Source organism: Alosa sapidissima, chromosome 22 (assembly GCF_018492685.1).
Source record: "Alosa sapidissima isolate fAloSap1 chromosome 22, fAloSap1.pri, whole genome shotgun sequence".
Classification (NCBI taxonomy): Eukaryota; Metazoa; Chordata; class Actinopteri; order Clupeiformes; family Clupeidae; genus Alosa; species Alosa sapidissima.
Window position 1 is genome coordinate 27,987,567 of NC_055978.1, and position 25,000 is coordinate 28,012,566.

Consider the following 25,000-nt stretch of genomic DNA (forward strand, 5'->3'; position numbering starts at 1 on the left):
CAGCATACAGCCAGGCAGCCTGCAATCAGCAGGGCCTCTCCCCGGGGGGGGGGGCAGTGGAGGGACCCCTCTGTGTGTGTGTGTGTGTGTGTGGGTGGGTGTGTGTTTGTGTGTGTGTGTCTGTGTGTGTGTGTGTGTGTGTGTGTGTGTGTGAGAGAGAGAGAGAGAGAGAGAGAGTGTGTGTGTGTGTCTGTGTGTGTCTGTGTGTGTGTGTGTGTGTTTGTGTGTGTGTGTGTGTGTGTGTGAGAGAGAGAGAGAGAGAGAGAGAGAGTGTGTGTGTGTCTGTTGGAGTAGGAGTAGGTATCCATCATAGGCGTGTAGATGAGAATTGTGTTGAAGTGCAGGTGTGTTTCATTAAGAGGCACTGGTACATTACTGATGGATCATTAAGACGGTTAATTGATTTGGGAGTTCTGCCTGCTCCATGGTGTGCTGTGGAGGAGAGGAGGCTGGCTCTGGTGCCGACTGCCTCTCCTCTCCTCCTCTGAGCCACTGATCACTGATCCCTTCCTCTCAGCCAGACCTCATATAGATCTCCTGCCTCATCGCGACTTAGCTGACTGCAGTCTGATCTCAGATCAGTGATCAGTGAAGGAGAAAGGCTTGAGACAGTCCCGAAGCCTTATGCAAGAGCTATGTATGTAATAGACTTTTACATAATGCCTTTAATAGTGATCCTATTACCGTGCTCATGGACATTATACATGCATGAAAAGAGTATGTATGGACTGGCAGTGATTAATTCTTTAATTGAATGTATTGTTTTATTGATTTGTATGGTATTTACTGGCTGTGATAGATTTGGTGTAATGACTGTGAATCCTATTAATGTGTGAGGGGAAGATGGCATGCATGCACCTAATATTTGAATGGGATTACTGTGGGCTATTAGGTGTGTTTTAGACATCAGAGGGCATTAATGCACCATCACCTCCTGTTCCAGAGCATGCTGCCAGTCAGCCCACCAATTAGCCACATTCAGCTACAATATTCATGTGCGTGGGAGAGTTAAATTACTTCAACTCTGCAGCCCCCCTCCACCCACACACACACACACACACACACACACACACACACACACACACACACACACACAAACATTCACACACATTTAATAGCTTCAAGTATCATTGAGTGTCTGTTGATAAAACCATGAAATTAACTCCATGAACCTTTTTTGCGTTTCACTGCTTTTACATATTGGTCATTCCAAAAGGCAGGCAGGATTTTATACATCACACTGATGTGTCAAAATTCAGTATCAACTCATTCTGATGACAAGATGGATTGTCAAATTAACTAAACTAATTTAATTAACTAAACTAAACATTTCATTTTAATAATGCAGATTAAATTTTTTTAAACAAATTTTTTTAAACAAAGTTTACTACTGTATGTAACACACTTCCTCCCATTCTTCTCTAAGCTTAAATGACCCCATATCCATCTGGGCGTTAGTGGACATTGCTCACACGCAATCCTTGCTATGTGTTACTCATGATCATGGCCAGCTACCAAGCCAGACATGCTTATTCTCAGCACTCTAAAGCAAACAGTCCTGTTGCTGAACTTTTGAAGTGGTCTTGTCTCTTTACTTTCTACATTTAAAGATAAATTCTGTGTTGATTTAACACAATTCATTCATATGCAGCTGGTGTTCACATTACAATACAAACTAGAAATGTAATGCCAGAGGAATTACAATAGTGGATGGAAAGCTGCTGGCTTAATGTTGGTGGGGAAATTCCTGGAAAAAAACATTGAATCACTTAATCTTTGAGTTCATACAAACCCTCGTACCAAAAAACCTTGTGTGTCAAGGCGTTCTTGAGATATAACACTCAAGGTGTTTTTGACCTTGACATTTGACTTTTGACCTCCAACATCAATTCACTTCATCTTTGAGTCCATATAAACACTCATACCAAATTTCAGGCATGTATGACAAGGCATTCTTGAGATATCACAGAGTATTCATGGACTTGACCTTTGACCTCCAACATCAACTCACTTCATCTTTGAGTCCATACAAACACTTGTACCAAATTTGAAGCATATGCATCAAGCCGTTCTGGAGATATAATGTGCAAAGCATGAGATATGGCTGTGACTTTTATTTTGACACACAGGAAACACTTAAACAGGATGTGTAGTTTTAGGGAGCGCCAGATTGTATGCATTAGATGCTGAGACAGTTGGATTCACAGGTGACACCTGTGCCAGTGTTCTGATTAGCCCGGGAACCAGAGAGGGTTAAAGCGGGAACTACTCTGGGAGCTTAACGAGCGCAGCTGGCTTTAGGCCATTATGACATCACAGCCATTCAAGTCTATGAGGGAAAAATGAGCTTTTTAACATTTTTAATCCCCTATTTCTCAAAAAGTATAAATCTGAAATAATAACTCTCTTGCCCCACTCCAGACCTTCAGAACGGTTATTTCAACATGTCTGTACGTTAAGCGGTTAGAGTCACATTCATTCTTGAAAAGGTAAAAAGAAAAGGTTATAATAATAAGAAGAAGAAGCCAGGAGATTTCAAGATAGTGGATTCCATCCACTATAATAAATCCAACAAACAAAATGTTCATTGGTGTGGACGAGGTAAATGTGTTTCTTTTGATGATCTGTCATAACAGTGATGGCATAAAACCTGTAAGACACATCTCTTAAGATACAATGTAAACACTCATTTAAAACAGTTTTAGTAAGCACTGGAGGTATTTCGTTGTGTCTAACATTGAGAGACAGCAATCTCCACAGAGGGTAAGTCTGTTCCTAATGATGTGAGTAGAGTGATCTGGAGCTCCCTTACACAGGTGGGTTGCCTGTAACCCCATCACTGATGTAACAGGTGGCCTGTTGTGTGTCCGTCATCCTCATGTTTCCCGCTCCTGCAGAAGGTGGACCTTGTATCATGGCGAGTGGCGCAGGAGTCGCCTTCCGTGGCCTAATTTGTTTGAGCTGAGAGCATTAGGCGAGTCGGTGGACACGGGTGACCCTAAACGCTTCTGACTGAGTTCATTTCATCTCCTCCCATCACTGTCAGTGGGCAAGCAGCATCATTAGTCATCCCTCAGTAGTAATCACCACCCCACCAGAGGAGGGAGAAGAGAGAGAGAGAGAGAGATGGAGAGAGAGAGAGATGGAGAGAGAGATGGAGGACAGAGAAAGGGGGAGAGAGATGGGAATGAGGCTGATGGTAAAGGAGTAAAGGAAGGAAGCCAAAGCAGTCGGTAGGAGGAGATGTAGACCAGAGGGGGAGAGAGAGAGAGAGAGAGAGAGAGAGAGCAATGCAGGTGAAAGTGATGTAATTGGGTGGCCTGATGGCGACCTGTGTGTACATGTCTCATTCCAGGTTTGTGTAGTAAAGGAGTGTTCAGAGCTCCAGTGGTGAAGGGGGAGAGGCGGGGCAGGGGGACACGGTCTCTCCTCACAGCCATATTTACAAGGTTGAGCGAGAGGCTAATGATGTAGCCTGTCACCCAACCAGCCCACCCCACCACCACCCCACCCCACCACTCCACCCCACCACCACCACCCCACCCCACCCCACCTCCACTCCACCCCACCCCACCTCCACCTCCAGCTCCAGCTCAGTGTTTGCCAGCTGCTCCGGCACATGGCCACCACTTTAATATCTCTATAGCAGCATAACCACTGGGGCAGAATGGAGACAGTGCCAGGATGTGGCAGCCACACACACACACACACACACACACACACATGCTCACACACACACACACACATGCTCACACACACACACACACACACACACACACACACACACATGCTCACACACACACACACACACATGCTCACACACACACACACACACACACACACACACACACACGCTCACACACACACACACACACGCACACACACACACACACACACACACGCTCACACACACACACACACACACACACACACACACATGCTCACACACACACACACACACACACATGCTCACACACACACACACACATGCTCACACACACACAGAACTTACAAGATAGCCGAAGACAAGGAGGCAGGGACCATGCTGGGTAAAAGCCAAGTCATTATCACCCTGGAGAGAATCCAAATGCTTGGCGCTCACCGACCTTACACTCTCAGTGCCAAGCATTCTACAGCTGTTTTATTACACTGGTCAATGGAGGGGTGTGTGTGTGTGTGTGAGAGAGAGAGAGAGAGAGAGAGAGAGAGATACAGAGAGAGAGGGAGAGAGAGAGAGATTGGATGTTTCACAGAGGCACAGTGAGCCGAACCCATTGGCAGGTGTGTAAATGAGACCATGTCCTAGCGCAAGGCTCATCATCCCATCAGGTCTACTGTATTCCACTCCACCTCTCACTTTCTCTCTCTCGTCCACAACTTCTCACTGCTGCCATTTTGTCTGCACCAAAACAGGACGCACACAGTGAATGTGATTCACTTATTTCCATTAAGATTATTCTTATTTCCGATTAGCATAATGTTTTATATTTTTCATTTGCTGTATGTCAGGGAGTTGATATTTCATTATATTTGTATCAACAAACACATGCTACAGAGAATAAGTCACACATGCTACAGAGAATACGTCCGACACAGTTTTGCTATCCCCGTTCACTGATCCTCCTCTTGGCGTCATGGGCTGGAGTAGTGATGGGAACAATCACACCTCAATCCTCTGCCAGCCCAACAAAACAGACAAATAGCTGTCAGATCGCTGGTGCCATGCCACCTAAAACAATGGCTGATCTGGAGGAAGAAGCATCTACTGAAACAGTGAGGGGCTCAGGAGACTCAAGTGTAAAAATAGCCGAGGAATTGTGCCTGTGTCTCCAGGACTGAGGGAGAGCCGTGCGTGGTGGAGCCAGCGCCTCATCTCCAGGCCTTTCATCCTCCCCCCAGCGCCTCCGCTCTCCACTCCGCATCTCAACTGCAGAGGAGGACAATATGAATAATGCAGACATAATTCCCCTTCAGATCCCTTTTTTGTTATCGATTTTATAATTGTCTGATTTCATTTTTTATTTTTATTTTTTTTTAAGTGGTTTTTCAGGGTCAGAGGAACTAGGACACGCAGGGTTATTTTCAGTCACTTTAGAGCGGGAAACCTGCTCTTGCCAAAGCAGAGATGTATGGTCTCAACCTACTCGGAGAGGAGAGGCGAACAAGAGCAAAACGGCAGGAAAAATGCTTATAGTGCAAACTACCTCACCCCCACATACACACACACACACACAGACAAATAAACACACGCTTACACATACACACACACCAGCCTCCCTCCGGAGTACTATATATCAAAACATGCACTTCTACATGCCAAGACCGTATTTCGGAGCCCATGCATTATACAGCAGCCCAACGCTTATTTCTGTATGCAAGTGAGAGGGGTGCTATGTGCTGGGAATATGTTTGCGTGTCTCCTTCAATTCACATTGTTGAGTGGAAGGTGTCAGAATGATAAGAATGCTGCTCACTCCATCAAGTTGAATGGAAATGACCCCAAAACCCAATATAGATGCAGCTCACTGCAAACTGAACCAGTTCATGTTTTCAAAATCCCACAAGAGGGAAATGCATTTCATTCCTGCTCTGTGGGAAATTGCTGTACAGAGAAAATCAACACTTTAAAATACATGTATTGCACCGTAAACCTCATATTCCCCTGTCACATCCACTTTAATGATACCTCCAGCAAGGGCGCCAGTCCTCGGTTAAATTGGGTGGTATCATTTGTGAACAAACCTGAGGCGCTTTTCGTCCACATCTGTTGGGAAACACCAGGAGACTGGGTGACAGTGTGACATCGCCACAGCAGCATGTCATGTGTTGTCATACACTGTAATTAAGGCTGCCCTTATTGAAAAAATAGCGCTCAAAGGCATGCACTCAAACCCGCTCAAAGTCCCCTATCCTGAGGCAGCAGAGACCTCCACAAACATCACTGAGCCACAGGGTGTCACCTGAGACCAATCAGATAGCCTAAGCCTGGGGTTTGGAGGGCTCTGTTGGAACTCTCTGTTTATTATAGTGCTAACTCCCAACCAGTACTGCACAATAATATCCCAAACCCCGGTGTCCTGACTGTCCGCTTCTTTCACTGTGGTGCGTACATGTACAGTATGGTGCCCACTGTTGCCCCTCCCCCCCGCTGGTAGAGGGAAAAGCTTTATGGCGCTGTGTGGTGTTAGGAATTCCAACCTCGTCTGGCATTTGTGCGTTTGAAATCCCACAGTGATGGAGTTCATTGAGCCCATAGAGAGGGGAGGCTCGTGCTGCGCCAGTGTAATTGTGGATGTCAGTCAGTCCAGCTCTCTGCTTGTCTTCCTAATTGCCCACTGGAATAGTGGAGGCCCAGTAGAGCCACAGTCCTGTCATAACAACTCTTAATGATGTTCGGAAAGACTCCTGTTCTATTATTTTATTGCTGTCAGGGAGGGGGGTTGGTGGTTATTATGGGCTAGCGAAGGGAATAGAATGGAAGGGAAGGGAGGGGCAGTCTTTAGGTCTCTCTCCCTCTCTGTCAGAACCCAGCTTTGGCTTTACATGGCACCGAGTGAAATATTTAACGAGATGAGTAAGTGTTGTGAGTAAAGTGCATTATTAATGAGCAAAAGATGTTTCACCACTTTTTTTTGGACATTTCACAAATTCCAAATGAGGCAGAGACAAGCGTAGACTATGACTATGACCTACTTTGGCTGATGTGGTATCTAATGGTGCACATATCATAGCAGCTGTCTTTGCTGTTAGATTCCATTTGGTCGATAAAAACACTTTAACTCCAAGAAGCAATTCTATCCTATAACATAATTCTTTATGGCACAAAGGGCTGTATAGGTTGTAGAAGGGTGCAATACGTGTTAAACCATATCTTCCATAGATTTTTATGTGTTGTTTTTATAGTCTTGCTTACTGCATGAACCTAACCTTGTGAGCCACATTTATAGCTGGTGTTTTTGGTCTGGGATGTCATTGGGGATGTGGCTTTAGTGGGCAGGACATTTGTCCTAGTAATCTCCAGTGGTTCGGTTGGCATCATATTTGTAGTGGCCTCTAGCACTCTTTGCCATCATGACTGATTTTGTTTAGCAGTGCAGGAGTCCAAGGAGTCCAAAGCAGGCCTGAGCTGCTGATTGGCCTGTACCTCTAGACACTGGGCCTTCTCTCCGCCTCCTATTCATGGCTTCCCCTCAAGGTAGTTCTAGGAGCTTTTTTCTCACTGTTTCCCGTGTAAAACCCAGGAAATCTAGGACACCGTTACACAGGGGACCGGATGCAGGACAGAGGACTCCTGGTGTGTTGTCAGACGTGCTGCTAAAATATGTGGCGCCTGTAAGTTAGGGACTAATTTTTGAGTGGATTTAGGTGAGCTGGCTTGTCTGCCTTAGTTCTCCTGTCTCACAGATGACCTCATTACAGCAGTGGGCAGTCTTCACTCATTTATTGTTTGAGGAGTCACTTTGATGTATGCACACACACGGGCTGCCACAGTCCAGTAATACCTGTATTAGAGTATCAGAACTGATGGGGCATAATAGTGATCATTTATTACTCATGTAGGCCATATATCAGAGTCGATTCACCACTGTCACCATAGTAACCATTTTCTGAAATGACCATACACAGCACACACTTTTTTCTGATTGTGCTCAAAGATATGTAATTTGACCTGCAATTGCGTTACAATACTAAGGAATAGATTGTGTTAAATAAGCATGTACTGTATACAATTGCACCATACTGTTTGTTCGTCACTTGTCTAATCGCAGATTTCTGATTTTACTTCCTGTGCACACTGTGTTTTTGTTAAGAATAGGAAATGCACCGAAGGGAATGAGTTGGAGAGTATGGCTGGATGTGAAGCTGATATTGATTTGCTGTTTTCCTTTTAAATATTGTGTATTCATTTGGATGATTTGTTAACCAAGCAATAATTACAGTGTGTGGCCATCTACTGGTATAAGGGTGTACTGCAACAAGCCTCTCTCACCACAGACAACTTCTTGCCATTCTCAAGAATGAAATGAGAAATTAGGAGAGGAATCTATATTTTCAGGACAATTTCCCCCTGGAGTTCTCTATACCATACCCATACACCTCTCTATTTAGATTCATTGTGTGTGTGTGCGTGTGTGTGTGCGTGTGTGTGTGTGTGTGTGTGTGTGTGTGTGTGTGTGTGTGCGCACCATTGTCTGTGTCTGTGTGTCAAAGCATGTTCAGTAGACTGTAAAGGAGCCCTTGAGCTTCATCAGCAGACACCTTTGCCTGTTCATTCAGATCAATTACATCTTAATAAGCAATTCATTAGGTCCCACCAAGCAGGATTTATCGTGAACTTCTGTTGGAATAGGACTGGATATTCCGCCGACTGAAAGTGGGGCAGTCATGCTTGAGTGTCATCAAGGACGTGGGGGCAGGGGGGGGGGGGGGGGACTACATCATTGACGAACCACATGGCTATCAGTTTAATTTACTATATAATAATCTAATAATCCTAACTTTAACACGATGATTCAGAGCAGGTGTTTAATATTTATATTCTGCCACTCTGGTGTCATTTTGATAAGTGTCACAGGTACTCTGACCAGTCCGCTGGACAGGCATGGAGCGGAGGACTCTCATGGCTCCGGGAGAACAGCTTGAGCTCAGACAGCAGAACCCATGCAAATTAGTCAGACCATTATTCATCAGGCGCTCACTAATACTGTGTAAACATGCCGCAAACAGCACAGTTACCCTCCATTAGACATAGTTTAGGAGACTTCCTTCCTGGTCTACTGCTGCATCATGGGAGAGTCCATCTAAGGAGAGACAAATCCGACCAACAGCCCAAAGGGAATTGACTTTATGATGAGCCAAAACAAATGCTAGACCATTTCATCCGCAGAAAACAAAATCATTCCGTCTTTCTTAAGGGAAAAAATCGAGTGTTAGTTGATAGAGTGATGCTTGACTGTGTCACGCAGGGGAGTTTGAATGTGATGCATAGCCACGGCCAGTGACTGTACAGGCTGATCTGACGTCCACTGAGACGTCCAGTCCCTGTCACTGCTGTGGGCAGCTCAGAGATCTGACACACAGTGAGCTGCTCTCTGCTGGATGATGGCTGACTGTGGTATACTGAACACGCATGTCACCCTGATCCCCACACAGTCTACACTGACACATTAGACATTCATGGGGTTTTCACTTGATTCATGTCAACAGTATGATATGGTGCTGTATAACTCACCAAAAGTCAAATTTATGTCATTCTAAATAAATTCTATAATTTATTTTCTCTTTTGATTCTCTTCCTCCCCCCTCTCTCTCTCTCTCTCTCTCTCTCTCTCTCTCTCTCTCTCTCTCTCTCTCTAAATACAGGAGAAGGGCAATGTCCGAGTGGTGTTTAATGTGGGCACACATGACATTAACATTGAGGAGCCTTCAAAGTTTGTAAATGATGGGAAGTACCACATAGTTCGCTTTACGCGGAGTGGTGGCAACGCCACCCTACAGGTGGACGACCTGCCCGTGATAGAGCGCTACCCCACAGGTAAGTCCCCTCGGCCCTCTCTTGTCCCACTGTCCTGCCTTTAGAGCAGACAGATTTACCTGCTGGCCGGTTTACAGATGCCCGCCAACTGGACAGGATACCAGCACAAGTAAATAAAATGGTTGCTTACAGACAAAAGTGTGTTTTTTGAAAGCTTTGGCTCAGCTCTCTTCCCGACCCTGGTATCCTTTTAAATGCCAGCCGTGGTGATGGCCCCAGGGCTTTGAGTGTCTTGAAATGTCAGAGGCCGAGCCATCCGAGAAGCCCTGACAAAAGCTTGACAAGAGAGCTGACATCCCAGCAGCAATCCCAGAATATGCCAATCACGAGTCCGTATGGCTATATGTACATCTTAATACATTCATGCTGTAGGCACAGTCCTACCCGCTTATGACATAAAAATGATGCACTTGATGTGATGAGCATGATTTGACAGAGATTCCAGATCCGCAAGTCGTTTTTAATCTCATAAATCAATAACACAGTCATATACACACAGGCAGTACATTTGTTTGTAAGGTACCTATTGATAATTCTGACAGGATCTAAAGCTGTAGACTGAATGTTGTGTCTCCTGACCATGACGTGTCAGTGACCTATCTGGGCATGACAAAGCAGTGACACTTGGACAAAAAACTCCATTGCACACTGTCAGTCTTTACATGACATGTTTCTCTTGTAGGCACTTCTGGGGTTCAGAGCTTAGTATAACTGTAGACTAAAGTGTGTATAAGGGACATTTCAAACTGTCCTAAGCTTTTGAATACTGACAAGCATTTCCAAACTTTTCCACAAGTACTGCAAATATTTTAAAAACGAAAGAAATTACGCATGGCTCTTTCGTTTTAATCTCGGCCTGATTGACTAGGCTGCGGGTGAAAAAACGTGGTGATTAAACCAAAGCAATTAAAATGAACAGGCAGAGACAAGCCAAGAACCAGAGATAAGAATGACTTGTTTCTGTATTTTTGCAATCTGACATAAATTCCCAGTGTAACATTTGTTCTATTTGCCATGCTGTTTAATAATTCAGTAAATGTTATGTTCTTATCGCTTCCCATTTTGATAAAACAGAGTAATCTCGGTGACTGTTTGCCTACCCCTCATTTAGAGTGTAGAGTTTCATCTCACTGCAACAACTATACTGCAGTCAAGATGTGAGATGGCAGACTCTCTTTTGCACCCCCCCCCCCCCCCCCCCCCCCGTCTAAAACACATACACACAAACACACACACACACACACATTGCATGGATCGGAGCCAGAGGGCATAAGTCCTTTTTTCTTAACTATTGCTGGCTTATTCATACACACAAACTGCTCTGTCTGTCTGTGTGTGTGTGTGTGTGTGTGTGTGTGTGTGTGTGTGTGTGTGTGTGTGTGTGTGTGTGTGTGTGTGTGAAATGAAAGTACCTCTCTGTGCGTCAAGTGCCTCTGCGTGCGTGTCTTTCCTTTCCCACTCCCGACTCCAATCACCCTCCTGATTGGGCTCCTCCCCTGCCGTGTGGCTGTGCTGCGCTAACAGCCCTCATTTGGGCGGAGCGGGACGCCTCCTTTGTCTGCTGATTACGGGTGGCATGAGCGTACATGAGCGCGTGCCCAGTCGGGGTCTGCACACAATGGCAATGACGGCACAGGTGGCTTTTGCCTCTGCACCAACCCCTGCTGCATCCACATCCATTTCTGCAGCACGGTACAAGCATTTACACAGGATGACCACAGACTGACCACAGATGCCCTTACTGCCAGACTGCGCGCTTTAAGACAAATGATTCTATCTATCTCGATCATTTTGTCTATTTGAAAGAGTGTTTGGGCAGTCTTTCTGGCCTCCAACACTGTCGAGGACCCTGAAGCATCACTTTTGGTACTGATGACTATGCTGCTGGAGGCTCACAAAAAAAGCAAATTCAAAATAGATGAAAGAAGTGGATTACAAAGTGGAGCAAATGATGGACCCATGTGTAATGATAGTTATTTACAAATTCAGTCCAATAGCCTCTCTTCAGTGTAGCATGACTTTATAACTGACATTTCCAGCTGAATAGCAGACATCTCTGATCTCTAGCATCATTTTACTGATGTGGAAGTATTTTCTAAACAAATGAAACATACAGAAGACAAATGGCTCTCCTCCTCCTCCTCACCTTTATCTGGTGATCTTCTCATTCTAAGAAAGGTCTTATCCCCTCAGCTACAGATTGCCTCGCTCTCTGTGACTGAGAAAGCAGGCGATTAATCATTCCATCGAAAGCATCTGGTGTGAAATTCAGAGAAAGCGTTCTTCCAAAAGCCCCTTAGGGAGAAACAGAAACAGCTCTCTAGTTTACCCTCAGCTCCTGATTAGAATTTCTGCTGGAAACCAGCTTCCCTTTAGTAGGGAGGAACCTGGCTGTGCCCTTCACTGTGTGTATACCTCACTGCATGCTGGGATGTCAAAAGGGCAGAAATATCTGTCATCTGTCCGGGTCAAAGCTTTTGTCAATGCATTCTCAACCATTCAAATGGGTGTGATCCTTTCTGTCAATGACAACTGTAATGAAATGTTTTAACTTCTTGTTTTCAGCCGCTTGTTTCTCTTGTTGCCTTTGGTTCATAATGATTGATGCTGAAGTTACTGTAACTTTACTCAGATCAGATAATTAATGCTAGAATATACTTTAAAAGGAATGAAATGAGTGAAAAGAGCTTTATCTCAGCAAGATGTGTTTGACGTTAAAATATAATTGGATGAATAAAATTTGGTTTATTGAAAAAAAGATAAAACAAATATATTGAGCAGTGGATAAAACGTTGAAAAAATCTGCTAAAAGTATTTTAAAATGAGTTTCATTTTATTTTGGCAGACATTTGAGATGAATGCTTAAACTTGTGATTTTTCTTGCTTACTTTTTCAACTTCACAAGCTTAGCAGGACCTTCAACATCTATTCTTTTAATGTAGATATAATTTGTTTGCTTAAATAGTTAACGTTAAAGATATGACTTTTATTAATGATATGTATTGTAATTTTGCTTTTCCAAATTTTTCAAAACTTAAAAAACTGGAGGCAGTATCTTGCTGTAGGTTTTAGGTTTTAACATTTAACCTTTGACCTTACAGATTGTAACCCCTGAAATGTCTCTTTAAACTTTAAAGGCAACATTGATAACGAGCGACTGGCGATTGCTAGACAGCGAATCCCATATCGGCTCGGTCGAGTAGTTGACGAATGGCTACTCGACAAAGGTAAAACACTGATTAAAACTTCAAATAAAAAGATAATTTGATCATAAGCAGTGACATTTTGCATCACAAATAAACCCTCTAAAAGTCAAATCCCCTGTATAACTAATCTTTTAAATTAAAAAAAATGTAGTTTGTAATATTATTCATTGTATAATAATGTGTTTGAAGTAATCAACATGTGTTTGTGTAATCAGTATGAGATTTAACCACAGGTTAAAGGGACTGGTAATATACTGATAATGTTTCTCAAGTTAGTTGAAATATGAGCAAAATATATGTACGATTAAAATACAATAAAATGTCATTTCTATAGCAGCAGAGTCTAAATGATTAACTAAGAATTTATTTCTGTTCAAGAAAGTATTTGTTTGTACATATGGTAAATGCTACACATGCCTTTCAATTACACTTCTGTTTTCATATTTAATTTCACTTTGGAAAAGTGCGCAGAATAAAAAGCTCAGAATAAATTGCATAAATAGATTTAATGATTCTTGGCATCAGATATGAAGTCCCTTTAACAAACGTTTAATAAAAGCAGAGCCAAAATACTTTTTGAATGCATGCTGTTTAAATGTCTGTAATAAATTGTTCTGGGAACGATCAATCTGTTTTTAAGGGGTTTTGTTCGTTTTTGTTCCTCAGTTTCTTTTGAGTCCAGTTCTTGTCACATAGAGTCATTTGTGAAGTGTCCCATAGCTGTTCAATCATCTCTCCACCACATCCACTCTTGAGTCTTTTTTCATTTCTGTGGCGCGCGGCTCTTGCTGAAAGGCAATCGTGCCAGCACTCTAATGAGGTGCAGGAGTGATGAACCTCCCTGTCATTAGCTTCCTCCTCCAATGAACTTGCTGACTAAATGACGGATCTTCCTTAAAAAAAAAAAAACAGGCTCACACGTTGGCCTTTCAGCAAATCAGCATTATTTATTTATTTATTTACCATTTGTTTTTATTTATTTATTTTCCAAGGCCTTTGTGCATTCATTCTCTTCATTGATTGACATCATTCAATCGTCATAAATTACTGTTGTTGCTGTCGGCATTTAGGGGTCATGACTTACCCTCATCAGATTTATGGAGGGGTGGGAGGGAGGGGGTCTGTGTGGGTGTGTGTGTGTCTGTGTCTGTGTCTGTGTGTGTGCGTGTGTGTGTCTGTGTGTGTGTGTTTGTGTCTGTGTGTGTGTGTGTGTGTGTGTGTGTGTGTGTGTGTGTGTGTGTGTGTGTGTGTCTGTGTGTATGTGTCTGTGTGTGTCTGTGTGAGTCTGTGTCTGTGTGTGTGTGTGTGTGTGTGTGTGTGTGTGTGTGCGTGTCTGTGCTGTGGGGCTGCTTTGCCAGCCCCCGGGCTCTTGAACACTCTGGTCTCCTCGCAGGTCGGCAGCTGACCATCTTCAACAGCCAGTCCACCATCAAGATCGGCGGCTGGGAGCAGGGCAGTCGGCCCTTCCAGGGCCAGCTCTCTGGCCTCTACTACAACGGCCTGAAGGTGCTGAACATGGCGGCGGAGGGCGACTCCAACGTGCGCGTGGACGGCAGCGCCAGGCTGGTGGGCGACATGCCCTCCTCCTCCATCACACCCCAGTCCAGCGCCTCGGCCTCGGGCAACCGCTCGCACACGCCCTCCCTGTCCGACATCACCACCACCACCGCGTCCAACCGGCAGGGCAAGCAGACCCCCACGCCACAGGTCAGTGAGCCGCTCGCGGGCGCTGTTTGGGCTGCATGCGCCGAGACCGTCTAATCTCTGCTTTCAGCCGGGCCGGCCAGCCATGGGTGGCAGAGCTGTCATTGTGGCAGACAAGCACGACTGAACCAGAACAAAGATAGCATAACAAAGACACAAATGATCAAACCTGATGTGAAGCTCAGCTTCACAGATCAAGCATGTAGTGAAGGATCTAGGCAAGACTTCTTATTAACCTGCTTCTTTCTGTCTGATATTCCTTTATGAAATTACCAAGAATGCATGCTCTTTGAGCTGACAACCCCCTCCCCCACGCACGAACACACACACACACACACACACACACACCCACACACACACACACACACACACGCACAAAGGAACAAAAAAAAGTAAATGCATACACACAAGGATATCAAAATAGATGGCGATCTGTGCTATCTAGGTCAAGGCTGCATCTGAGTGTGTGAGTGTGTGCTTTTATCTGAAGGGGGGTCCAGGCTGCTTTGATGTGTTCTGAATGGGACCCCTCCATCAGTTCCATCAGACGGCGCTGAGAGCATTCAGACAGGCCGGCGGGGCCTTGGAGCGGCCAGCACAGGGCCACTCAGACGTGCCCGTAGGGGCGGGCGGCCTGTGGAGTGGGCAGAGGAGGGGTTCTCGCTCGAGCACCGCCCGGCGGCCTCCTCACGCTGAGGGTCACTTCCTGGTTCTTTATCAGCGAGGCCCTGGGAGCACTCCAAGGGGGCTGCACCGCGATTGGGTGGCGTGCCTGGTTAATGGGGCATGGAGCACCTGATTGGATGGACCTGGTGGTGTGTCATTTCAGTATTTTAATTACAGATGAGACTGATAACTGAGACTGAAGTGAAACAAATGCCTAATAGGCTTAATTGGCCTTGAGCATGGTTTAGACAAAAATACTCTCACCTGCTAGCATGTTACACTGGATTTGCTCATTCTGAGCTTTCAGCTGTTAATATTACATGTGCACTTAAAACAGTAAAACTACATGAAGCAGTTCACAGTAGTAATAAAACCATTATTATTTGACCTGCTTCACACAATATATATATGTTGAGTTACTGTTCAAAGGGCTGCTGGTAAAGTGCTGTTGGATGCCATAAGCCTACATCTGGGATGTTCTTCAGACATAATATCATGAAGGCAGCTGGCCTCATAAGATGTAGGGTATTGTAGGGTATTACACTGTTGGGGTATTAGGGGTATTACTGTCTATCTGTTGTAGCCCAGGTGTTCTTTTAAAGGTAAACTGAGCCAAACTAAATCTACACTTTCCACAGTATTTTTCCAGTCTGAAATACTGACCCTGGTTATGGAATGGAATTGTAGTTGTTAGTAAACATGTTCCACTGTTCCACATTGTTTGTTTTCAGGCATACAAATTGTGTTTATAATGACAACTAGACGTGGTTATGCAAAAAGGGCTTATTGAATTTAATCTCTGCTTAATGCTTATCACGTGTTCACACATTGTTTAGTTTCGAATAGTTAAAGGTAGATTTGGTTTTTAAGAGATTTTGAAGTCTTCACTGAGCACTGCAGTGGTTGTAGTCTGGAGTCTCATTCTGTCGATCACGACCCGCTCATCCTCTCTTCTCTCCTCTCCTCTTCTCTCCTCTTCTCTGCCCTCTCTCTCTCTGTCTCTCTCTCTCTCTCTTTTCTCCATCCATCCTCTCAATCTCTCTGCCTGACAGTGAGTTGTAAGTGTGGATGTAATTAGGTGTCATTGTGTGGGTCTTAGCGGGATGATTGACATGTCAGGCTGATGGCCTTGTGTGATCATGCACGGAGCTATTTAGCCACTGTGACAATGCAATCTTAATGTGACTAATTCCAGGGCAGTGTTCTGTGTAACCTCTCCCCCCAAAGGCACTGGCTCGCTGGGCGCTGTCCGTCAATCGTGTCACGAGCTAATCTCACTCTGAGATCCACAGCACAAGCCTTCACTTACAAAATGGAGCTCACTCGACAGGAACCAATGAGATATGCTTAAATGTTGCCATGGAAATCTTACTAGCAGTGTGCTTTCTCTCATGCGCTCTGCTCCTCTCTGCTGTCTCTATACTGCTCCTCTTTTTTTCTCTTCACTTCTCTCTTTCACTGATTATTCTCTCTCTCTCTCTCCCTATCTCTCTCTCTCTCTCTCTCTCTCCTCTTTCTCTCTCTGTCAGTTTCTGTAGTCTCAGTTTTTACGATCATAGACCTTGCTCTTACACCAAAGACCTGTGGAGATGTTGAATGATTGGACATGTCAAAGCCATTACTCCTTTTTTTTCCCATTTCGCTCGACATTTTCAACCTGTTCTTGAGTCACAGTAGTCACAATCATATTGTACTGTTGATTTCGAGTACCAACAGAATTCATTATGCTCTTTGTTTGCATGTTATTCTACATATTGACACATTAGTGCCCGTGATGATACAGTTCTATTATGATGCAATATTATAGTCTCTCCACGCACAAGTAGTTGCTTTTGCAATGATTCATGGTATTATACACTAGACGTAATCTCCTGTGTGAAAAGATTTCATCATGCATTATTTACACATTCCCACTCAGGCTCATTAGATCATCGCTCATGCAGTAGGGGGCTTATGCAATTCATAACAAAGTCACCATTGCTGCATTATGGATGGGCCTCAGGAATGGGATTTATATGCTCTGGCTATTAGAAGAAAAACATGGCCACCTCAGGCCTGCACGGCAGAGGGCAAGAAGATAAATAATGTTGAAGAGTGTTGGCTGAAACCTGTAACTCTATTCTTGTGCTTTGTTGCATATTATTGCACATGGCTTTGATGGGATCCTTTTGTGTGTTGTTAACAGTGTAGATGGAATGGTTTGGAATAATCTGCTGCACATTCTTATGGAACATTAGCACATATGGAGCATCCCTAAAAAGTGTGATGATCACAAAGGGATTGCAAGCTCTTGTTCCCGCATTTTCTGTTTTCACAGCCTCTTTAAAATAAACCATGTTTTCCACTTAACAATGCCAAACAAGTGGAGCCTGTGTGTGTGTGTGTGTGTGTGTGTGTGTGTGTGTGTGTGTGTGTATGTGTGTGTGTGCGCGTGCATGAAAGTGTGCAGGGGAAGCCGCAAGAGAGAGTGGTATTAACTCAGGAGCGTGTCACTGAGGGAGTAGTGTTTATGGAAACACAGCCATACACTGTGCACCACAGCACCACTGATGCGTGAGCTCTTTAATATTTCCATCTGAAGTAGATCCCTTTGTGGCAGGCACACAGGACTACTCAGACGTGTAAGTGACAGCACAGTTGTGTCGTTTCTCTCTCCTTTCCTCTCTCCCGTTCTCCTATGCTGTCTTTTGATCCTTTCTTATCTTTGTTGTTTTTCCTGTTTTTATTTCTTAGTCTCTTTCTCTCCTCTTCTTCCTATTTATTTCTTTTGCTTGTGCTTTTCTCTCTCTCTCTCTCTCTCTCTCTCATTCTCTCCCCTGATCCCTTGATTTACATTTCTCTCCAGCTCAAAGGTTACAATCTCTAAAGGAATTAAGAGCCATGCTGGAGCGTGTTCATGTTGAGGGCATAAGTGCTATGGCTGAGCTATGTTTGCTAAATTGTGTGTTGGGCTTTCAATAATAGATGAGCTTCTCCAAGTGGAAAAGATGGTGTCATTAAACATCCACCGAACTTTCAGATCCTCCACCATGATATGTGGGCTCTAATCGAATTTATTCATAAGTTTGTTGATTCCACGTCATGTGAGGAATATTATTTTGAGTTCACATTGTGAATGTATGAGAGAAACATCAAAAACAGTGTTCCATGTCTCATAAACACACTGGTGTACCTGGCAAGCAAGACGGCTGGTGTAATATACTTATAAAGAATATATATCATAGAATCATGTCCTTTTCAGTGAGCTGAGTTCAACTGATTTCCAACAGCTACTGTATGTGCTGGTCTGCTGGTGCAGCAGAGGAGGTTTGGCTCTGGATAGCACTTGTAGAAGGCACCAGGTGGAGCTTCTAATGAGAATCAGCTGTCATTTCGTTTAGCGTACCCAGCAAAATGAATCTCTCACACTCACACTCAGTTGGGGCGGGGGGGGGGGGGTGTAGTACACGTGCACAAACAGACTTGATCTTTATTTATCAGGTTTGGGAGGGGAAAATGACTATATTTTCCTAATTGACAACACTGCCATGACATCTTTTCTGCTCGTTTCCATTTAAAAGTGCATTTAAAAAAGCATTTGTAGCCGAGCATTTCTCCACATATCAGCCCCTGCTACTGTATCTCTCTCCACTGAGACACTTTCCAGCCATTGCATCATGGAAACCTTGTGGTCCTAACGAAGGCACTAAGTGTGCAGTGGGGGAGTGGGCCGGCCTCTGTGTTTGTCACACTTTCACAGACGGGCTTCTGGCCTCGCGGACGCCCCGTCACCATCACTGCTGTTTCATTTCTCGATCTGTTCGGAGTGCCCAATCAATAGCCATGTTTGCACTGGCAGGAACTAGGCTAATGAAGTGGGTTTATGAAAGCTCAGCTTTTCCCCACTCTTTCACCATCTCTCTTAATACGCCCTCTGCTCCTCTCTCATCCAGCCCAGAGAGTGTTTCTCTGTGTACTCCTTGCATTAGAGGTTGCATTATTCTGGTGGAGCCAGCGTCTATTTTTGCCGTTGTTTAATATTTAATGTCTGTTAAATGAATCCTGTGGTGTGCGCTGCCTTATTAGTGGAGGGGTTTTTGGGGTGCGCGTGTCACATGAATAATGAACAGGCTGAGACTGGGGGGCCTGCGCTGCATCTGCCCCCAACACATTGAGTCCCAGGAGGCGCCGTGGTGTGGAAAAAGAGACAAATTTATGAGCACCTGATCTCTCTCTCTCCCCCTCTTTCTCTCTCCCTCTCTCTCTCTCTCTCTCTCTCTCTCTCTCTCTCTCTCTCTCTCTCTCTCTCTCTCTTTCACTCGTTCTTGTGAGATTATGAGATTAAACACAGACACAGCACATCAGCATGTAAGTGATGAGGGCTGATGATGCAGAGCCGCATGTCCCAGTGGGAGTCAGGCAGAATTGTAGGAAGTGGCGGGCCACATCTAAAAAAAAAATCAATAAAATAACACAGAGGTGGGTAATGTGCCATGCATGTCATTTGCTCAAGCTGCCTGGGAGTAGATGTCTTGTGATGTGAGACTGCGATTTCTCTCCACAGTACTGGAGCTGATACCCCCCCCCCCCCCCCCCCTTCTCCTTCTTTAATAAAAAAGAGCTGTTTCTAACTAAGCACACCCTTAGCAACCTTGGGGCTCGACGAGGCTCATGATAGGCTAGAATTAGTCACCTGATCCAGGCGGCGTCGCTCGCAGTCTTACTATCTCCCTCCCTCCCTCCCTCCCTCTCTCTCTCTCTCTCTCTCTCTCTCTCTCTCTCCACGCTTCTCTCCCCTCCTCGCTTGTCTCTCATTCTCCCTCGCTCTTTGCCAGGCACTGATAGGATCTCCTGATGCACAGGCAATTTATCTCCCTCATCTTCTCAGCAGAGTAGCAGCTTTTCCCTCATCCCTGTTGATCTGAGTGAGGGAGGAAGGCTAAAAGAACGGGACTCAAATTTCTGGAGGGGTTTTGGCTTTGAGGAGCAGAGGCAGAGGAGCACGAGGCAGACAGCCAGCACAAACTCTCTCCTCGATTTTCTCACTAAACAAAGAGAGGCAGAGACCGTCCGCAGTGTTTTGAGAGTGAGTGAGAGAGAGAGAGAGCAGGCAGTGTAGCCAGGCGGCCATGGAGGCGAGATGGCATTGTTCCTCATCGCAGGTAGTTTTCTCTTTTCAACAGTCCTTCACAATGTACCGAGCCTCCTTCGCATGCAGAGGGCTTTAGTGTCCATCCTCCATGCACGCGCTCTTTCAGGAGCAACACCGCCGCACCGCCTGCTCTGTGAGAGAGAGTGAGAGAAAGAGAGAGAGAGAGAGAAAGTGAGTGAGAGAGAGAGAGTGTGAGAGAGAGAGAGTGAGAGAGAGAGAGTGAGAGAAAGAGAGAGTGAGAGAAAGAGAGAGTGAGAGAGAGAGAGAGTGAGAGAATGAGAGAGTGAGAGAGAGAGAGTGAGAGAGTGAGAGAAAGAGAGAGTGAGAGAAGGAGAGTGAGAGAAAGAGAGAGGTTAAAAAAGGGGGGAGACAGAGAGGCTTGTGCCGCTGCACCTTTAACGTGGCTCTCTTTCAGCACTCATCCGCTGCACACCAACTGTCATCCCTCCATCGCATGCCTCTCCTCCTCATCCTCCACTCATAAGGGCGCTCTCTTCAGCCCCAATCATTCATGAGGGAGGACATGGCTGCTTTGTTTGTTTGTCTGTCTGTTTGTTTGCTTACTTTCTTTTGATCTTTGTAACATCCAAATGATACCGGCATGACTTGTCAGGTGGATGTCAAAGACTTGACCTGAAAAAGGGAGTTTTTCCTCTCTTTTGTGCTTCATGAGATACTGTATTTATCAAGTGCCTCTTCATTTGTTTATCATAAATCCCTTACCCCATAGTAGTACGTTACTACTACTAGTTATCTACGATCCATCCTTAGAGAAAATACCGAAAATGCCATTCAACTTAAAGTGCTTGACTGACTCCTTCCCAACGCCTGTATATTAGTGCAGAACAATGTTTTATTTGTCTGATGATTCTGCTACTCAGCCATGGCCTTAACCCTCCTTTCTTTCATTTAAGACAAAGTGGTAGCTATGGCAACATGAGTGCAGATGTCATGAATCACCCTTAGGAAATGTGTTTTCACCATTTTGTCCAAATATATTTGGATTCCTTTGCGCACTAGTGAAAACGAACATCTTAGACTGAAGCCTGCCGTCCCATATCTCGTTGTTTCATTTGCAGACATCAGTGCAGACAGTGCTAACAAATGCAGTCTCGTGGTTCAGATGTTGATTTTGTTAACAGTTGATTTGACTCATCAGCTGCAACTCGAGTGTAATTAGCTTATTCAGCAACACTGATATGTGCAAGTGCGTGTCCTTTGGGAACAGCTGAAAATGCTCTCTGAAAAAATTAGTCTGGCAAAGTACAGGAGCACCAAGTTCAGGAGTTGTGTGAGGACCCCAGGAGAGGCTGGTGTGGAGAGAGAAGCCTCAGGACAATCATCTCAGCAGTAGCTCACATCTCCCCAATTTCCCCTCCTCCCCTGAAGCACACTCTGCCTAGAACTCAGCTCAGCGCAGCACTCGCAATTAGATAGATGAAACACAAGAAGGAAACTGGCAGAGATTTCCGGGTCCAGAGTTGAAGACTGGGAAGGTTAAGAAGCATCATCTGTGCTAACCTGTGTCTGGAGGAAGAAGGTTACATCTGGTCACTGGTCACCCTGCCTGAGACTGGACGAGTGGAAAAGGAGCCTGTAGACGACTACTCAATGCAGCATTTTAAAAACAGTTCCGTCTTTGCTATTATGCCCGCGTCTCAGAGCCTTTTTCTCCCCTGCAGGCTGTAGGTGTTTAATGTGAACAGGGAGGAAAAAATGCTGCAATGCATCAACCTTCCATGTCTAATTCACCACCTTGGCTGGCAGTGTTTTACCCGCCCAACAAGCAGCGGCGATGCGAGGCCCAGGCACTCTCCCGAGCAAGGACACCATGAATATTCACGTGTAATTAGCGTGTAGTAGAGGCCTGAGGACTTTGATGTTCTTCCTCCCGCACACTCTCCATTTTTCTTTCTCTCTCTCTTTCTCCATCTCTCTCTCTCTCTCTCATAGAAGGAAGGAGAGAGGGAAGGATGGATGGTGGAGGAAGGGAGGAAGCTCTGCTGGTCCCAGCTGAGCCTCAGATCTTGCCTCTCTCTCTTTCTCTCACTGTCTCTCTCTCACACACACACACACACACACACACACACACACACACACACACACTCTTTCTCTCTCTCTTTTTATCGCTTCCCATCATTTTTCATACCGCCTGAATTTGTCGTCACCATGGCAACAGAAACGGATCCTACTGTGTGAAGATGGGAGAGTGGAAGAATTGCAATAGCTGATGTTTTGAGCTAGGTAGGTTGAGCCTAGCACAGAATGTGGTTTGTGGTTTGACTATTGTGTTAGAGGTCAGTCTGTTGGTCAAGAGGTTAAAATGTTGGATGTGGGAGCAAACGGTTAGTTTTTTTTCTGTGGGTGATAGCAGGGCAAGAGAGGTGCAGTAGTCAATTTGAGGTAACAGCACCTCAAGGCCAATGGTGTATGTATGCAATTAGACATTGTAGTGACCAGGTGTTTGGAATATTCTATATTCTGTAAATGGCCAAGAGATTAGAAATGACAAATCAGCTTTATAAAGTGAAGGATGGACATGCTGCATGTCAGATCTGTAACACCTGAAATATTTAATTGACTGACTGGCTGAAGGATTACATCTCTCAGTGTGTGATGCAGGTGTTTGGGCTTAAATGGGCCTGCAGTGGCTCCTGCTGTGGCCAGAGCAGCGTAGTGAGCAGCAGGTGCCTCCACTGTCCACTTGATGCAGGTGCAATTAACACATGTAGGTACAGTGGCCACACACACACACACACACACACACACACACACACACACACACACACACACACACACGCGCGCACACGCACACGCACACACATACACATACCAGCTCTTGTAGAACTGGCAGGCTGCTGCTGAGTAATTGCAGGGAGATAGAAAAGCGAAAACAAGGTTTGTGGTGTCTGGTTTCTGCAGAGAGCAGCACCCCCATGTCCCAGGTGGAGTAGAGGCAGCCTCTATCTAGCTCTTTCACTGCCCACTCTCTCTCTCTCCCTGTCCATTTGTCTGGTTCATATTTCCATCGCTCTCTCCCCACACTCATGAGCCTCGTCTGCACAGTCTCTCTCTTTCACACAAGATGGCATTCCAGTCATTTAGAGACAGAACAAAGGAGAGATAATGGATAGTGAGTGAATACGTGAAGATGATTGTCTAGATGTTTCCGTTATCGCCCTTCTTGAGTTCCTCACACGGGAGAGGAGTTGACCGATCCTTGCCATCCCATAAAAATGTCCGCCGCCGCGCTAGGCGCAGCTGGTGAGTGGGAAGCGAGGAGCGCTGCTGGCGTTGGAGGGACAGAGCTTCGTGCTCTTAGTCATGGAGCCAGTGCCAGTTTCGACATCCCTCGCATTCACGGCTATACACCAACAATGATCCCACAGCCGAGTCCAGCTGCACGTTTCTCCAAAGCAGGCTATCGCATAGCGAGATAAATACGTTTCACACCTGAATTACATCAGAAATGTATGCGCTCAGGAATAGATAAACGTACGTTAACGAATGCAACGCAAACAACAACCTTGTCAGTCTGCAGAAAGCAAATGCTGGGGCCTTTCATTTTTAGTTGAAGGCACTAGGCCTGTACCTGATTGTGAAATTAACTCATGCCACCAACCCTTATCTGTAATGTGCCATTGCTGTAACCAAAAAAGAAAGAAAAGATTCCTTCAATTGAGTTAAGTAAATTGAAGTTTAATCGAATGGAATCAATGAAACACTAATTGACTGAGAGGAAATAAAAGTTTGGCGATCAGGAAATTGATATATAACAAAATGTATAGTGTTGTAGGCAACTACACACACAGGCAACTGAATTAACGAAAAAGAGAAAAACAAAAGTGAAGTTTGTTTTTAACCTGGTGCAAATTAGTGAATCTACTGTACTGCTCCGAATATTGCGATGGTTGTTTTTGTTAGTTTTCCATATGCAACCATTAAACACACAATCTAGACTAGACAAAACATTTTCACCATAATTTCTGCGCATCTCCAACCATAAATGTGCCTGAAACAGCCCTCTCATGAATGCATATAAGTCGGAGAAAGAGGTGCTACCGGAGTGTGGTTTTACACTGTAGGCATGTTGTACAGTACATACCACGTTTAGATAGATATTGTGTCAAAATTACACCTAAAACGAGTGCTAATGTTTACACATCTGTACACATAGTACATTGTTTATTAATTAACATTTAATTGAAAGGCCAGCATTTCTGCAAACCCAAGTTGAAACCAGTTCATTTTTTCTCTTAACCGTGTGGATAAAAGTCCAGGGCTCCCAGAATATCCGTCCCCTGGGGGCCCGGTGGGCCAGGAGGGGTCCGTCTGCCTCTCCACCCCACAACCCACCCCTCTAACCAGCACCACCCCGCCCACTGCTACCAGGGAGCTGAATAATTCAGCCGTGCTGACCTACATGCTGAGTGCTAGCGCTAGCGCTGGAGTTAAAGCAGGAGCTGCTCGCATAGCGGAGAGCGACGGCAGGGTGGGGGGTGCCCAGGAGACGAACGTGTGGTTATGGCAACGGGATTGTGACTGCTCGGAGCCAACCCACTCTCTCTCCACTCTCTCTCCACTCTCTCTCTCTCTCTCTCTCTCTCTCTCTCTCTCTCTCTCTCTCTCTCTCTCTCTCTCCACTCTCTCTCTCTCTCTCTCTCTCTCTCTCTCCACTCTCACTCTCTCTCTCTCTCTCTCCATCCTTCTCGTTTCCTTTCCTCTTTCTTTCACACCCCTCTGCCTGTCTGTCGTTCC

At 45.1% G+C, this 25,000-nt stretch overlaps 1 protein-coding gene across 14 annotated transcripts in view; it reads left to right on the plus strand.

The window, feature by feature from the left end:
* The window catches only part of nrxn1a (neurexin 1a), a 140,696-nt gene that overhangs the window by 110,842 nt on the left and 4,854 nt on the right, over window positions 1-25,000 (plus strand). For all 14 annotated transcript variants that reach the window (XM_042078575.1, XM_042078576.1, XM_042078579.1 and 11 more), the window contains 3 exons: window positions 9,364-9,535; window positions 12,673-12,762; window positions 14,135-14,448. In XM_042078575.1, the coding sequence (XP_041934509.1) occupies window positions 9,364-9,535; window positions 12,673-12,762; window positions 14,135-14,448 (576 nt within the window). The remainder of the gene's footprint in view (window positions 1-9,363; window positions 9,536-12,672; window positions 12,763-14,134; window positions 14,449-25,000) is intronic.